This window comes from Antechinus flavipes, chromosome 1 (assembly GCF_016432865.1).
Source record: "Antechinus flavipes isolate AdamAnt ecotype Samford, QLD, Australia chromosome 1, AdamAnt_v2, whole genome shotgun sequence".
Taxonomy (NCBI): Eukaryota; Metazoa; Chordata; class Mammalia; order Dasyuromorphia; family Dasyuridae; genus Antechinus; species Antechinus flavipes.
This window is the reverse complement of record NC_067398.1, coordinates 207223694-207242138: the sequence shown is the minus strand read 5'-3', so window position 1 is coordinate 207242138 and position 18445 is coordinate 207223694. Positions and strand designations below refer to the sequence as shown.

Below are 18445 nucleotides of genomic sequence, written 5' to 3'. Positions count from 1 at the left end.
AGTTCTTCAGAGAAATCTTGGGATTGTCTATGAGTATCTTTGAGAGTGTCCATATGAGTGCTTACCTTGTGTGAATTATCCATAAAAGATTTTTTAGGCAAACATAATATTTGGCATCCAAATAATGTGGCTAGCACACTGGAGTATAATTATTTTCTCCTTTTAAGATTTTACCTAGGGTTCTTTTACTTCTTAGAACTTATGAGTTTTTCTTTATATACTTATTTTCTGTCTTCTCTAATTCTAATTCTGTCTTTCTAATCTTTCTTTTTTTTCCCTGGTCATGAATTTCTACCTGCACAGAGCTTGAAGACTCTAATTCAATTTTTGCTTTGAAAATATGTGAAGTAATTCTAATATTGAGTGACTTCAGATGGTCTTAGTAGTGGTTATTGTATCTTCTGATAGTCCAAATAAACTTCTGTCCTTAAGGTACAGTTATGTGTAGTCCAAACTACAAAATTTAGATCAGGAAGCAGAATAAAATTAGTGTTGATGCAAAATGTGGACTTAAAGAGAGGTACCTGTTTTTTTTTTTTCTTTTCTTTTCTTTTCTTTTTTTTTTTGAGGTACCTGGTTTTACTTCCACCCACACATACCCATTGTGGTGAGTAAGTTGTAGAGGTTAAGACATGGATAACTTGGAAAGCTTTCAGGGAAGGATAACTAGGACAGGTCTTCTGATCATTTTATGTGAATATCAGTTGAAGGAATTAATGATATTTGGGGGGAAATGGAAAAAATGGAACTCAAAAAAGTTAGTGTTATATAGAAATTGAGATATTAAAGAAAAGATAAACAAAAGATTACATAGGGAAAGATATGAAAACTATCTTAATGTATCTTAAGAGCTTTCTTATGGAAGCTTGTAGATAGGTTCTGATTGACAGTAGAGGGCAGAAGTAGGGCAATGAGCAGAAGTTCCAAAGATACATAATAGATTGGATGTAATTTTTTTTAAAACAGAATTGACAGTCTTAGTTTTCAATGGGCTTCCCTTCAGGAAAAGTCTAGGGAATCATTTGTCAAATATGATACATATAGTTTTCACAAAATGGTTGGAAGGCTCTTCCTCCTTGCGTTCTCTTAAAATGCTCATCTTTTTCACCTAAGGTTCAATTAAGATAACTTTTCTATGAAACCTTCCTTGATTGTCATTGTTAATTCTCCTTTTTAAAAATGTCTTTTTACTAATCTACAATATGTTATTCTCTCAAAGAATTTGTGCACCTGGACTTAGCATAGTTATTAATTTGAGAAGTAAGAATTCTCTATTAAGTGGTATAGCTGGTAACCCATCCATGAATAATTTTTGTCCATATCTTCCTATAAATCTTTCACAAAAGATTTATCTCATGCACAGGCAATCTTCTTGTAAGTTGTGGGGGTGTGTGTGTGTGTGTGTGTGTGTGTGTGTGTATTCCAAAATTTCTATAGCACTTGGACTGTATATCACTCTCATTACATAAATTCAATCCCTTTTCCAATCGTCCATTTATAGGACAAAATCTTATCCCTCTTCTTGCACACACACTACATTTGGTAATATACTTCAATCTTTTTATATCTCTATGTAGTCATTGACTTCAAGTTATTCACAATTTTGATTCTTCAAATATGTATTGTGCAATGATTCAAATCCATTTAACATCTTCAGCAAAAGAGCACTGTTTAAAAGGATGGGTTTTTGATGTCAAAGAGTTTTAATAGATATTTTGATAGATGTTAATAGATATTTTTAATAGCTTTTAATTTAATTAATTTAATAGCTTTTAATTAATAAATACATACAAAGATGGTTTTCAACATTTACCCTTGTAATACTTTGTGTTCCAAATTTTTCTCCCTCTCTTCCCTCTACCTCTAGATAGTAATCAAAAAAGGTTAAATATATACAATATTTTTAAATATATTTCCACATTTATCATGCTACACAAGAAAAATCAAGTCAATAAAAAGAAAAAGAAAAAAAGCAAGAAAACAACAAAAAAGGTGAAAATACTATGTTGTGATCCAAAATTCAGTCCCTGTAGTCCTATTTCTGGATATAAATCTTCCCATCACAAGTCTATTGGAATTGGTCTGAATTACTTCAATGAATAGAGCCAAATCCATCATAGTTGATCATCACATAATCTTGTGATAGCTATCAAACAATGTTCTGCTATATTCTTTTTTTTTTTTTTGGTGAAGCAATTGGGGTTAAGTGACTTGCCCAGGGTCATATAGATAGGGAGTGTTAAGTATCTGAGACCAGATTTGAACTCAGGTCCTCCAGACATCAGGGCTGGTGCTCTATCCACTGCGCCACCTAACTGTCCCATATTCTTGTATTCCTAAAGTGTTAATTAGAACAAAGTGATTTACCCAGAGTCACATAGGCAGTATGTGTTAGTGACAAGATTTAAATCCAGATCTTCCTAGTTCTAAGGACAGCTCTATATGCATCATGCTATGCTATTTTACTTTTTAGAAGAGGAGTTGCCTTACTAGATTTGTGCAAATTTAATTTCTGTAAAATGCTTACTCTTTGCTTTCAGATAAACTTTGGATTTTGATCCCATATCCAAAGGAAAAGGCAGGCAGAGAAAATGGCAGTATCATATAGCTATTTATCATAACAATACTACAAATAATTGTTCCTATATTTCCCCACAGAGTATAAAAAGTAGAACTGCCAAACCAGGGATGAACTATCAATACTTATTTAATGTTGTTATCTCTTAGAATAGGAAAATATGAACAGAAACTATGTAAATGATGCCATTCATTTGTCTTCTCAGAGCATATACCAAATTAATTTTCCACTCTTCTACTTTCTATTATATAGTTGTTACATGAATTGTCTTATAAAAGGATGCAGCTACATTCTAATTCTTTTATTCAGCTCAATGTGGAACAAATATTCTCTCACCATTTCTTAATCTCATCTACATTAACATTATGATAATTTAATAATTTTCCACATCACCTAAATATTTTGGAAGTGATTTGATGAAAGATAATGTCAAACTGGAAAGCTCCACATTTTCTTTTCTTTCAGACTTCTTATTAATTTAGGCTTATCAACCTACATCTAGAAAAAGAAACTTTTCATTTCTGCTTCTTTGTGTTGCATAAAATTACTTCATTTCCCATTTAGATTCTTTATCCTGGGCATTCCCAAACGCAAAGTTATTTCTGTAATCTTAAGATATGGATATTAAGTGATTAATAAATACTTTTTTCATTTATTTAATTTATTGGTTGAATGATTATTTGTGATTGCAGAAGTTTCAATGTAAAAGGCTGAAACTTTGAATAGGTACTTGAGTCAGACATGGGAGCACTTAAGGCTAATTACTTATTTGAAATAAGACAATGACTCTATTAGCATATGTTTGGATAAACAGCCCTTTTTACCACTGATGCTGATTTGGTGTAAATATAATCTTAGGCAAAGATTAGAGGGTAGGGTGACAGAAGCCAGTCTCACTTGGCCACAGTAGGAGGAGGAGAAAGGTGTGGAGATTTTGGATTCCAAAATTGTGAAGAGATCTTTGGCAAAACTCCAGGCAGTTTGTCTCCTTCATTTCTCCACCTAAAGACCAAGGACTTTTACTTATCCTGACTGGCTGATCCTGAAGTTTCCAGGGAGCTAGCCTGGATTTTACATTTTTAAGTCTAAAATTCTATAATTTTTTAATGAAGATTTACATTTTTTGTCTTAGACCATGCCCTTATGAATCATTCTTTTAATGCTTACATCTTAAACTGAAAATCTTTATAGAATCAAGCATAGGGAAAGTAATATTATTAAGTAAAGATATTGGAATTTTAGGAGAAGAGATAAATCAAAGTTATGTTGGGTCTTTCCAAATATTTGACACCTTTACATGCTAAATATGTTCCAATCTGAATTCTACCTTTATTCATAATATCGTTAGACTGCTTTCAGAGCTTAAATGACATTCTTTCAAACATCCTTTGGTATAACAAATCTTCATCATTTAATAGTATATTTCATTTTTTGTACTAGTCAATGGTTATTTGGAATCATATTTGGAAATAAAGTGAGTAGTCAAGCTGGACAATACAATTTGGGGTCTGAAACTAAGTGAGAAATTATAACCTAAATGGGAAATTATAATGATATCACCTCAGATAAGGAAGCAACTAAACTGAAGAAAAAGTATGCTCATCAGCACTGTTGCAAAGAATGAAATAATTGAAGCAGAGTTCATTATTTTTGCATTACAAAAAATTTCTTAGAGGACCTCAGAATTCTTTTATAACTTCTGGACTTCAATCAAGGTATAGCAAAAAGGGAGCAATTGGGCGTTAATAGATGCAGTGGGTCACACAAAATGCCATGGTAAGTTCTATATAGTCTGTTTTAATATAAGCAACATCTTACATTAAGATCAATACCAGGTCAGTAAGGTAAAAAAAAAAAGCAACCAAGGAACTGGAAAGTGTTGAATTGTCAAATCCAAGCAAGAAAAAACTATGAATTAAATTGATCTGATTAGAATCCAAAGAAAAAAGAACTGAAATGAACAGAACAAAGAAGGAAAACTAGAATATATGTCAGAAATAATACCTTAAAAGCTAGATAGAAGCCATTAACAAAAAAACAAACAAGAATTGCCAGTCTATAGAAAAAACATGTGCAAGAATCAGATAGCATTTAGAGTAAAATATTTTCTTTATCAAAACCTAGCACTGAGCAGAGTTGCTGTGAGGATAAGATGAGATAACATACATAAAGCTTTTTGCAAACTTTGAAGTGCTAGGTAAAGGTTAGCAATTACAATTGCTACTACAATGGTTGTTCATTTATTTCTAAATGAAATTCAAGTTCTCACCATTAAATGTTCTCATCATTAAAGTTCGATGGAACTTGCATCCTGGCTACATGGATCCCTTTACTTATAAAAGATAACAAATAATGTTCCAGATAAGAGTTCTTAAATTTTCCCTTGAAAGAATTGTAAACTGCATTTACATTTAAAACATTATTATGGGTATCTTTATTAAAAATTTCCTTAGGAATTTTCAATCTGTAGTTCTTTATAGTACACAAGAAATATCTTTTAAAATTGCTTTTTATTTATTTAATAAACAAGTCATTTCAACTCATTTGCATATATTTTATTTCTTGGTTTGCATTTTTTCATAAAAGTATAACATTCATGAATGATAATGACACTAACATCAAATAATTAAAAGTTAAAGCAATAAATATACTAATTAGGATGTTAAGGCTTTGCCTCTGGCTTCATTACTTTTCATTTTAAATTAGCGAACATTTTTTAAGAACCTCTCATATGTAAAGTGAGAGGCAGTATCATATAGGAGATGGAAAGTTAGACTTGGACAGGAGTTTGTTCTTGCCTCTAACAACTCTACAATTCCCACAGATTACTTATCCTCTATTTGCCTCAAACAACTCTCTAAAATTATAAATTACAAAAGAGTGGCTGTTTTGCATTGATGAAGGGAGTTTCTCTACTATAATTTTCCTACACTGATATATTCTAAACGTTTAAAAATTTATGCACAATGCTATGGTAAAACACTAGAGATATAAAAATGATAACCCCTGCCTGCAAGGGGCTTAGGCATCTCCTTTTCCTTATTTCATCACTAATTCACCTATGATCCATGCATTATTCAATCCCTTGCTCTCACTAGGTAACTAACTCACCTTTTCCCATCACTTTTTGTGCATTGACCATCAATAGAAATATGCTGCAGTCTACTTGTACCCATTATGAAGCTCATTAAAGGTTTTGCCATTGTCATAAATGGCAGTAAGGAGTGAAATGGAAGAGAGATTTCCTAAAGAACAATATTTCTTAAAGGTATAACATGAAATACTGAAATTACTGAAAATTAAAACTTATGGGGGAGGGGATGGTGCCAAGATGTCAGAGAAAAACCAGAACACTGATTGAGCTCTCTCCAATTTCTCTCAGAATCAACATTAGATCAAGCCTCTGAATGGATTCTGGAGATATAGAACCCACATACACTTGGAATGAAACAGTTTTCCAATTTAATATGTGCTGGAAGGACTTCAGGAAATCTCTGTCCCACTGGGCAGGAGGAACTCAGCCCAGTGAACAGCCCAGTGCAGATACAGCTCTGCAGCATTAGCCACTCTGTCCTTGTTCAGGCAGGCCAGTAGCTCAAGCAGGCCAGCTGTAAAACCTCCAAGGCAAATTATGGGCCTCTAAACCCTGGCCTAAGAGGTGGGACTAGGCCAAGCCAACACAGCACAATGGGAAAGCCTGCTGCACCTCCATTCAGTCTCAGCATGGAAAGTCAGTGAGAGGCCCTGGTCCCCCTGGGGGAAGGGGGGAACTTGAGACAATCTCCACTGTGCCATAGCAGAACTAGTTTAACTTTCAAAAATAAACAAAAAAGCATAAAGAATCCCTCACCAAAGAAAGGATTATGAAATCAGGGAAGATCAGAACACAAACCCAGAAGAGGACAACAATGGCAAAATGCATACATATGAAAATGTAAGGGGATATAAAATATTTCAAGCTGAAATTCTCTTGGAAGAGCTAAAAAAGGATCTTAAAAGAGAGATAAAAGAAAAATGGGGAAAAGATATGACAGCTGCTATACAGAAGAATTATGAAAGTTTGGGATTTTGAAAAAGCCAACAGCTTAGAAAAGAAAGCACAGAAATTTTTGGAAGAAAACAATTTCTTGAAAAATAAATTTGGTGAATGGAAATATATATACAGAAGAAAAGTACAGTTAACCAAATTTGAAAGGAGGTTAAAAAAAAAGTTAACCAAAGAATATGATTAATTAAAAATTAGAACAGGAAAAATAATGAATGACTAAATGAGACCATAAGAATCAAACAAATTTTTCAAAAATGAAAAAAATAGAAGAAAATGTAAAATATCTCATTGGCAAAACAACTGACCTAGAAAATGGATCCAGGAGAGACAATCTAAGAATTATTGGTCTACTTGAAATCCATCATCCAAAAAATGTGTCTGAACAACATCTTTCAAAAAATTATCAAGGAAAACTCCCCTGATATCCTAAAATCAGAGGGTAAAACAGTCATTGAAAGAATCCACTCATCACTTCCTGAAAATGACCCAAAAATGAAAACTCTAAGGAATATTCTAGCTAAATTTCAGAGTTATCAAATTAAGGAGAAAATACTGTAAGAAATCAGAAAGAAACAATTCAAATATCATAGAGACATAATAACGATTATCTAGGACCTAGAAGCTTCCATATTAAAGGATCAGAGGGCCTTGAATATGATATTTCAGAAGGCAAAGGAGTTTGTAATGCAACCAAGAATCAACTACCCAGCAAAACTGAGCATGATCTTTCAGGGTGAAAAGATGGGCATTCAATGAAACAGGGGATTTTCAATCATTTCTGATGAAAAGACCAGAGCTGAATAGAAAATCTGATCTTCAAACACAAGACTTAAGAGAAGCATAAAAAGATAAATAAGAAAGAAAAAAAATTAAATGTTAAACTGTTTACACCCTCACATGAGAAAATTATGCTTGTAACTCTTAAGAACTGTATCTTTGTCAGGGCAATTAGAAGGTGGGTATAAGTTGACTTAAATGTGATCATATAAACAAGAAATTAAAGAGTAGCAAAAGGATTGAACTTGGAAAAGAGAAAAAGCAAGGTAAAAGATAAATTGCATCACATGAAGAGGCACATAAAACCTATTACAGTAGAGGGAAAGAAATGGAGGGGGATGACCATTGTTTGAACCTTAATCTCATCATATTTAGCTCAAAGAAGAAATTTTATATATATATCTATATATATATATATATATATACACACACATATATATATCTATATAGATATAGACATATATCTATTTATCTATCTACACACACACACACACACACACACATGTGTGTGTGTGTATATATATATATTTTTTTTCAGTTTAGAATAGAAATGTATCTCACCATACAGTGAAGTAGGAGGGGAAAAGCAAAAGAAAAAGGGAAGGCTGAAAGAGGAAAGGGCAGAATGAGGGAGGTGGGGATCAGAAGCAAACATAGGTGAGGAGGGAAAAGGGTGATAGGAGAAGGAAAATTATAAAATAGAGACAAACAGAGAGGAGGGAAATAGAGTTAATAATCTTAATTATGAATGTGAATGGGATGAATTCTCCCAAAAAATGGAACTGGATACCAAAATGGAATAAAAGAATCCTAAAATATGTTGTTTACAAGAAACACAACTGAAGTAGGGAGCGAATCAGTCACTAATACTGATAGAAACAATGCTTAAGTTAACACCTTTGAGAGTTCACACTTTAGTTCACACATTTGGGAGATTTCAGGATTCAGTATGTGATATTCAAATTCACATCTCCTATAATCCCACTCTCAGAGAAGGAGTCAACCTTTGAGTTTACACCTCTAAAAGAGCATAAAAACAGTTGAGCTCAGTCAGGAGAGTTCAGTTGAAAAGACTGAGAGGGGAACATCAGTTGGAGATTGAGAAACCACGAGTTGGATTTGAGCTAGAGGCAGAAGCTGCAAGAGCTCTTGGAACCAAGGAGGGAGAGAGGCCTCTAAGAAAGTTAATTGGGTCCAAGGAAACATATAAGACTTGGAAGAAGAAAATAAATATTTGTATTTTATCAGCTGGCTGCATTTGAAGTGATTATTACGTTGAATTGAAACTAAGGCTGCCTCCAGAAAACCTCCCCAAGAAACCTGCTCCCAGAGAGAACCATCATATATTTTAGAAAAAGAAGAGAGCACCCTAAACATGGGACTGATAGGACTCTGATCTCAGTGGAAAAGCCTCTGATCCTGAATCCAGTGGAAAAGTCTTCTCAACCCAGAAATTAGGGTGAGTACAAAAGAAATTTTGTTAAAGAGCTAAAATAGTATTTCAGTTAAAATGGGACAGATGTTTAGAAAACAGCCTGCTTTTCCAGTTTAAGGAAAATGTTTAAAAAGCATTGTCAAGGTTATGAAAAGCCAAGGTTTGATTATAATTCTGGAGCAGATCACTGAACTTTTAGAAAGTGTTAAGTACATTATGTCCTTGGTTCTCTATGAAAAAAACAATTGGATCTAGCTGAGTGGAAATTAGTAGGAGAGCAACTAGATAAATACTACAATTCTAATCCAAACTCAATGAAGTGGAAATTAGGAGAGGATCTTTGTCAATTCTGCAATATATGTTAACCAGTACTCCTTTATTTCAGGAAGCCCAGGAATCTCATTCTAAATATCATCAGGCTGCTCAAGCTTTATGTTTATAATTTGGGATAACAAAAGAGGAAGCTAGGAGCATAGTAAAAAGCTGTACAGCTTGCCTTCCTTTCCACGCTCCTACGCTCCCTCCAGGGAAGAACCCTCGTGGTTTGAGACCCAATAAAATCTGGCAAATGGATGTGACCCATTATAAATCTTTTAGTCGTCTGTCTTTTATCCACGTTATGGTAGATATTTTTTCAGTATTCACTTTTGCAATATCAGCAGCAAAAGAGACAGCCCAAGTGGTCACTGAATTCCTCATCCAAGCATTTGCAATTATGGGTGTGCCACAAGCAATAAAAACAGACAATGGTCCTGCATATACTTCTAAACATTTTGAACACTTTTGTGCACAGTATAAGATTTTATACACTACTGGCATACCCTTTAATCCTCAAGGACAGGCAATAGTAGAGAGGAGAAACAGAGACAGTAAGACACTCCTCCAAAAACAAAAGAAAGGGGGAGCCATGGGTAACCCTAGAGAACTTCTAAATTTAGTTCTCAATACCATTAATTTTTGATAAAGACACACTGGCTCCAGCAGACAAGTTTTATAACCTACCAGTAGGGCAGCTCCACTATCTTTATAGAATTGCCAGGTGATGTAGAGAGATCCAGAAAGTGGTGAATGGAAAGGACCAGATAGGCTAACTGCATGGGGAAGAGGGTTTGCTTGTATTTTTACAGATGGAGAAGGAATCAGATGGGTGCCAATGAGTCATATTCGCCTTGTCCATCAGAGAGAAACAGAGAAAGAGAAAAACCTCAAAACAAAGGAGAAGATTTAAGAAACATCTGACACTGAAGGAGCATGGCTGACAATGAGACTGTTAAAAGAACTTTAAAATCTTCAGGAATCATTGGATTCCCTAACACAAGATGAGCCTGTTTCAAGGACTTGGAAACCAGTAGGAATCACTGGATTCCTTGAGATGAAAAATTGTTGATGAGACTATTGCAGTATTTCAAAGCTTGCAGGAATTATTGGATTCCTGGCACATGAACTAATGGAAAATGGATTCCTTTTGGACTATTTTTAGGACTTATGGACATGTATAAATTCTCATGTTGATTCATGTTATTTGTTACATTACTACTAGCCTGTGTTATATTGCTATGTGCTTATGTCATTATGTGTAATACCTCCCATATTGATGGATTTATGTATACATGTTTCAAATGAGCCCCTTTAGAAACCCACTAATCTGATTTGATGTCCCATTTTCTTTGGTGTTTTCATCTCCCTTCCCGAGAAGTCAGGGAGGGTGTGACCACCTCCTTTTTATGGTTTTTCACTTCTTTTTTGAGCAGTCAGGGAAGGCGTGATCCCCTTTTTTGGGGGGATTCTCACCTCCTTGAGAAGTCAGGGAGGTCATGACCACCTATGTTCTAAATCAAAAGAAAGCGGGAGATATTAGAATTCTATTGTTAACTCAATGGAATTGATACAATGCTTATTGGTTCACACATAAGAGCAAATCCTTACAAGATGTTAAGCCACTAATATTGATAAAAACAATGTTTAAGTTAACACCTTTGAGAGTTCACACATTAGTTCACATGTTTGGGAGATTTCAGGGTTCAGTATGAGATATCCAAATTCATACCTCTCATAATCCCACTCTCAGGGGAGGAGTCAACCTTTGAGTTTACACCTCTAAAAGAGCATAAAAACAGCTGAGCTCAGTCAGGAGAGTTCAGTTGAAAAGATTGAGAGGGGAACGTCATTTGGAAATTGAGAAGCCACGAGTCGGAGTTGAGCTAGAGGCAGAAGCTGGAAGAGTTAAAAGACAAGCTGCAAGAGTTCTTGGAACCAAGAAGGGAGAGAGGTCTCTAAGAAAGCTAACTGGGCCCAAGGAAAGATATAAGACTTGGAAGAAAATAAACATTTGGATTTTATCAGCTGGCTGCATTTGAAGTGATTATTACGTTGAACTGAAACTAAGGCTACCTCCAGAAAACCTCCCCAAGAAACCTGTTCCCAGGTTTCTAGAAAAAGAAGAGAACACCACATTAGAGAAATCTAACCACAAAATAAAAAAAAAAGTTAAAGAGGTGATTTTTTTTTTTTCAAACAAAACTCAGGTATGATGGAACTTTGGAAAAAACTGAATGAGGAAAGAAAGGAATATACCCTTTTCTCAATGGTATATGGCACTTACACAAAATTTAACCATATAATTAGCATGGATATTAAAAACCTTACTATCAAATGTAGAAAGACAGAAATAACAAATGCATCCCTTTTTAGATCAAGATGCAATAAAAAAAATTACATGTAATAAAGGGTCATGAGAAAACAGACCAAAAATTGTAAATTAAATCATTTAACACTAAAGAATAGGTAGTCAACAAATCATAGAAACCATCACAAATTTCATACAAAAAAAAGAATGACAATTATAAGACAACATAACAAAACTTATGGGATGCAGTTCTTAAAGGAAATTTTTTATCTCTAGATGTTTACATGAAAAAAAGGGGATCAATGAACTGGGTATGCAACTAAAAAAGCCAGAAAAAGAACAAATTAAAAACTCCCAATTAAATAACAAATTAGAAATTCTGAAAATCAGAAAATTGAAAGAAAACTAAGAGATGGCTTTATTAAAAAAACAACAAAAAAAGATAAATCCTTGGTTAATTTAATTAGAAAAATGAAAAAAGAAAAGCAAATCACCAGTATCAAAAAGGAAAAGGGTGAACTCAGTGAAGAGAAAATTAAAGCAATAATTAGAAACTATTTTGCTCGATTGTATTCCAATAAATCTGACAATCTCAGTGAAATGAATGAATATTTACAAAAATATAGATTGCCCAGATTAACAGGACAGGAAATAAAATACTTAAAACAGTCCCATTTTTGAAAAAAAATTGAACAAGCCATCAATGAAATCTCTAAGAAAAAAATATCTAGGGCTAGATGGATTTAAAAATAAATTCTACCAAACATTTAAAGAACAATTAGTTTCAATATGATATAAACTATTTGGGAAAATAGGTAATGAAGGAGTTTTACCAAATTCCTTTTATGACACAAATATAGTCTGATACCTAAATCAAGAAGATACAAAATAAAGAAAATTATAGGTCAATTTCCCTAAAGAATATTGATGCAAAAATATTAAATAAAATATTAGCAAAGAGATTATGGCAATTTATTACTAGGGTAATATACTATGATAAAGTGGGATTTATAACAGGAGAACAGGGCTGATTTAGTATCAGGAAACTAGCAACATAATTGACAATATCACTATCAAACTAACAGAAATGATATGATTATCTCGATGCAGAAAAAAATTCGACAAAATACAACACCCATTCCTAATAAAAACAGAACTCGTAGGAATAAATGGCAGTTTTCCTTAAAATAATAAGTAGCATTTATCTAAAACTATCAGTAAGCATATGTTATGGGGGTGAGCCAAAAGCCATCCCAGTAAGATCAGGAGCAAAACAACGTTGTCCATTATTACTATTATTCAAAATTGTACTCAAAATGTTTGCCTTCACAATAAGAAAAAGAAATGGAAGGAATTTGAAGAGGAAATGAGGAAACAAAACTATCACTCATTGCAGATGATATGATGGTATATTTAGAGAATCCTAGAGAATCAATTTAAAATCTACTAGAAACAATTAACAACTTTAGTAAAATTGCAGGATATAAGATGAATGCACATACATCATCACCATTTCTATATTACCAACAAAGTTCACCAGAAAGAGAAAGGAAGAGAAATTCCATTTAAAATAACAGTATACAATATAAAATATCTGGGAGTCTAACTGCCAAGACAAAATAAGGAATTGTATGAAAACATTTACAAAACATTTTTCATACATAAAGTTAGATCTAAATAATTGGAAAAATACCAATTCCTCATGAGTAGACTGAGCTAATATACTAAAAATGACAATTCTACTTAATCTATTTATTCTGTGCCATACCAGTCAAAATGCCAAAAAATTAATTTATAGAGCTTGAAAAAATAATAACATTCATCTGAAAGAACAAAAGCTCAAGAGTATTAAGAGACTTAAATGAAAAAAAAAATGCAAAGGAAGGTGGCTTAGTTATCCCAGACCTAAAACTATTATAAAGTGGCAGTCCTCAAAATCATTTAGTACTGGCTAAGAAATATAATAACGGATCAGTGGAATAGGTTAGATATACAAGCACAATAATCAGTGACTATAGAAATCCACTGTTTGATAAACCTATTAGAAACAATTCTTTTAACCCCAATAAGGGTGCAGTAAATGAACAAATTCAGGATGAGTGAAGCAGCATAATTTTTTTTTTTCCTGAGGCAATTGGGATTAAGTGATTTGCTTAAATCACTTGGGATTAAATCACATAGCTAGGAAGCTAAGTGTTGGAGGCCACATTTGAATTTAGATCCTCCTGACTTCAGGGCTGGTGCCCTATCCACTGCGCCACCTAGCTACCCCCATAAACTTTTAATATGTTCCTGCAGGAAGTAGGTTAAAATGTCAAGATGAGCTCACACACTTTACAGAAGCAAGAACATAACCTTTTATCTCTTTTCTCAGCTGCAAAAGTCCCTCCCCCATTTCTCCAATGGCTGGGGTGGTGAGGTTAACATCCCAATCTTCTTATACATACCCTTAATATATTACCCAGCTCCCATACTCATCCTCCCTCCTCCCCTCCCCGCTACATACATTGTATTTCCATAAAAGTGAGCTTTAGCTGCTCCTGGGGAAGAGAACTTAATGTTTATGAAGTAATTAAGCATGCATACTCTAGCTAAGCTATGATCTTTGTCCTACTTTCAACTTTTTTTTTTTTTTTAATATTTAAACTACTTTTGTTCAGTTTTTCCTAGTTTGAAATGATTTCAAGAGTTCCACTGATTCTTTTCTCTGAATTACCTTTGGTCGCAAACTTCTGGTTTTCCTCCACTGTGGGAACATAATTGCTAATTTTTTCTCACAAACTCAAAGACTCCAGCTTTTAGAATAAGAATTCACTATTTGACAAAAAGTGCTGGGAAAACTGGAAAACAGAAAGGCACAATGTAGGCACTGACCAACATCTCACACTCTATACCAAGATGAAGTCAAAATGAGTTCATGATTTAGACATAAAGTGTAATACTAGAAGCAAATTAGGAAATCAAGGGAAACTCTACCTGTCAAAGGAGAAAAGAGGAATTTTTAACCAAAGGAAAACTAGAGAACATTATGAAATGCAAAATGGATAATTTTGATTATGTTAAGTTAAAAAAGGTTTTGCACAAACCAAACCAAATGTGCCTAAGATTAGAAGGGAAACAAAAAGCTGGGAAACAATTTTTATAGCTAGTGTTTCAGATAAAGGCCTCAATTCTAAAATATATAAAGAATTGAGTCAATTTTGTAAGAATAAAAGTTACTCCAAGATTGAGAAATGGTCAAAGGATATAAACAGACAATTTCCAGATAAAGAAATTAAACCCATTTATACTCATATTTTAAAAATGCTCTAAATTACTATTGATTAAAGAAATATGAATGAAGAAAACTCTGGGGTACTACTCTCTCTCAGATTGGCTAAAATAATAGGTAAAGATGATAAATATCAGACAGGATATAGGAAAACTGGGATACTAATGCATTGCTGGTGGATTTGTGAACTGATCCAACCATTCTGGAGAGTAATTTAGAACTATGCCCAAAGGACTACCAAACTGTGCATACTTTTTGAACCATGGTGTAACTATTGGATCTGTATCCCAAAGAAATTGTAAAAGAGGGTAAAGGACACACATATGCAAAAATGTTTGCAGCAGCTCTTTCTGCAGTGGCAAGGAATTGGAAATTGAGAGGATGCCCATCAGTTGGGGAATGGATAATTAAGCTATGGTATATGAAGATAATGGAATATTTTTCTATAAGAAACAATAAGCAGGCTGATTTCAGAAAAGCATGGAAAAACGTATACAAACAGATGCTAAATGAAATGAGCAGAACCAAGAGAACACTGTAAACAGTAACCACAAGATTATGTGATGAACCGTGATGAATTTGGCTCTTATCAGTAATTTGGTGATTCAAGACAATTCTCTAAGTCTCTTCTAATATTAACATTTTATATTGTCTGAAAACTTTAATGACTCACAATCCAAGGCATACGATTAAAAAATAAAATAATCTCATTGAATTTATTACAAATGGTGTTACATTACCAAAAGAGATGCTGGAAAATCTTTAAAGGTCTTTCCAAATTCCTCATCCTGAAATCTTGATATATTTTCATCCTGATGGGCTTGAGAAACTTTTCCAGCTCGTACTAAAGCAGTGCCTACAAATGAACAAACATGACTTAATAGGCAAGTTAGACAACCTTATTGATTTTTACCATTAACATATTTTAGTAGAAGATCTAATTTTTCTGCACTAACATGTCAATAATTTGGAAGCCTAAATTACAAAAATAATAACAAATTCAATATAACATTGTTTTCTTTTTTTATTACAATGCTTTAAAAATATTACATATTTATTTGATTCTCACAAAAATCCAAGAGAAATGATTATTAATAACCAATGGTTTGGAGAGATGCAGAGTTCCCCACTTTTTTTAAGTTGCTGATTTCAAAAGTTAAATTTTTTGAAGTATATTAAAATGATGAAATCAAATAAACTTTCTTGTTCAGATCCCATCCATGTGGTGAAGCCTTTGTGCTCTACTCACGTTTGGGTGGAGATAAATTATTTGAATACATTGTTCAAAGCTGGGGAGACCTTTGAAGTAAATAACATAACCAAAATTCATTTGATTACGGTTTACCTCTCATTGTAATATTTATTTTATCATTAATTGTTAACCAGTCAGATTTGATTGCCCTACCTTTGGGACCAGCCCTCTTCCAATGGGCATATATAGTCTTTGGTCTAAGAGACACAATCAAATAACTATCCTTTTATTAATAAAAATTCTGGCATTAACAATAAATGATTAAATTATGTCTCTCAAGCTTTTTATTAAACTTTACAAACTTTATAAAAAGTCTTATTTTACAGATGAAGAAACTGAGACTGAGAGAGGTTAAGTAACTAGAGTTTGAAGAAGGACTGATGATACTCAAATCTTCCTCATTCATTATGACACATTTGTGCTTCAAAGAAGGGCAAATTCATGTTTAAGAGGTTTAAGGACATGTAGTCCCAAGAAGTCCCCCTTCTTTCCTTTAAATGTTTTTATGTAAGTAGAATCAGAATAAGAACTAGAAGGGAAAGGGACCTGTATGTGCCAAAATGTTTGTGGCAGCCCTGTTTGTAGTGGCTAGAAAGTGAAAAATGAATGCATGCCCATCAATTGGAGAATGGCTGGGTAAATTGTGGTATATGAATGTTAGGGAATGTTATTATTGTGTAAGAAATGACCAGCAGGATGATTTCAGAGAGGCTTGGAGAGACTTACATGAACTGATGCTAAGTGAAATGAGCAGAACCAGGAGATCATTATATACTTCAACAACAATACTGTATGAGGATGTATTCTAATGGAAGTGCATTTCTTCAACAAAGAGACCTAACTCAGTTTCAACTAATCAATGATGGACAGAAGCAACTACACCCAAAGAAAGAACACTGGGAAATGAATGTACTCTTTGTATTTTTGTTTTTCTTCCTGGGTTATTTTTACCTCTGAATCCAATTCTTTCTGTGCAACAAGAGAAATGTTCGGTTCTACACACATATATTGTATCTAGGATATACTATGACTTATTTAATATGTATAGGACTGCTTGCCATCTGGGGGGAGGGGGTAGAAGGAGAGAGGGGAAATGTCAGAACAGAAATGAGTGCAAGGGATAATGTTGTAAAAAATTACCCAAGGATGGGTTCTGTCAATAAAAAGTTTTAATTATGAAAAAAAAATAAGAAGAAATGATCCTTAAAAAAAAGACTAAGAGCTAGATTTAGACAGCTTAGAGTTTATTAATTCCAATCCATTCATTTTATAGGTAAAAAAAATGAGGTCCTGAGAATTTAAATGACTTGCCAACGATAATAAACTCCATATCACAGCTGTCTCAACACACAAGTTTTTAATGCATTTTGATGAAAATAAAGTCAATAAAAGAAGTCCTCTGCAATGTATGGGTTTGCAGTTAAAATGTTTCTGTTCATGTAAAGCCTAAAAAACTTTTAAACTCTGTAAATATTCAAAAGCATCTATCATTCAAAAATTTTCTTAGTAGCTTTATATATAATTGAAAAAACTAAAAGTTACCTTGATGAATAACAACACAGAGAAAATCAAATAAATTGTGGTACATTAGTGTAATGAGATACTATAATGACAACAATATAATTTCCAAAGAAAATTGGAAAAGGCTTTATGAAAATACAAAAGAGAAAGAGTAGAAACCAAAGAATGAGATAGACATTTTGAATAAAAAACAATGGAAATTAAAAAATACTCATGGAAAGTGAGAAGAAAAATGGATGAAATATTCAAAAGGAACAAGCAAAATCACATTAACTTGCAATGCACAGTAAAAAAAAAATTCTTGTATAAAAAATTCAGAGAAAAAAAAGAGAGGCAAAGAAAAATAGAATACATTTGAGTTATGAATCAATAAATGGAGAAAATTAAATGAAATTGTTATATTAATTCTAACTTCAAAAGATGCAGGGAGGGCCAAAGTAAATGCTATTCTGGATTTATTCTTCTTCTTATTATTATTATAGCTTTTTATTTACAAGATATATGCATGGGTAATTTTTCAGCATTGACAATTGCAAAACCTTCTGTTTCCCACCCCATCCACCCCCAATCCCTCCTCCAGATGGCAGATTGACCAATACATGTTAATTATGTTAAAGTATATATTAAATACAATATATGTATATATGGCCGTACAGTTATTTTGCTGTACAAAAAGAATCAGACTTTGAAATAGTATACAATTAACCTGTGAAGGAAATAAAAAATGCAGGCGGACAAAAATAGAGGGATTGGGAATTCTATGTAGTGGTTCATACTCATTTCCCAGAGTTACTTCCCTAGATGTAGCTGGTTCAAATCATTACTGTTCTATTGGAACTGATTTGGTTCATCACATTGTTGAAAAGGGCCATATTATTCTGGATTTATTCTGATTAAGAAGGATATTTCTGCTTTCAAGGAACTTACCTTCTATAAA

At 33.2% G+C, this 18445-nt stretch overlaps 1 protein-coding gene across 5 annotated transcripts in view; it reads right to left on the bottom strand.

Moving 5' to 3' along the window:
* LOC127560571 (solute carrier organic anion transporter family member 4C1-like) overlaps positions 1-18445 on the bottom strand; it is a 177497-nt gene that overhangs the window by 102059 nt on the left and 56993 nt on the right. For all 5 annotated transcript variants that reach the window (XR_007953364.1, XM_051995280.1, XM_051995289.1 and 2 more), the window contains one exon: positions 15476-15591. Coding sequence is in view for 4 of the 5 variants with exons in the window: in XM_051995280.1 (XP_051851240.1) it covers positions 15476-15591 (116 nt within the window). In the remaining variant the exon portion in view is untranslated. The remainder of the gene's footprint in view (positions 1-15475; positions 15592-18445) is intronic.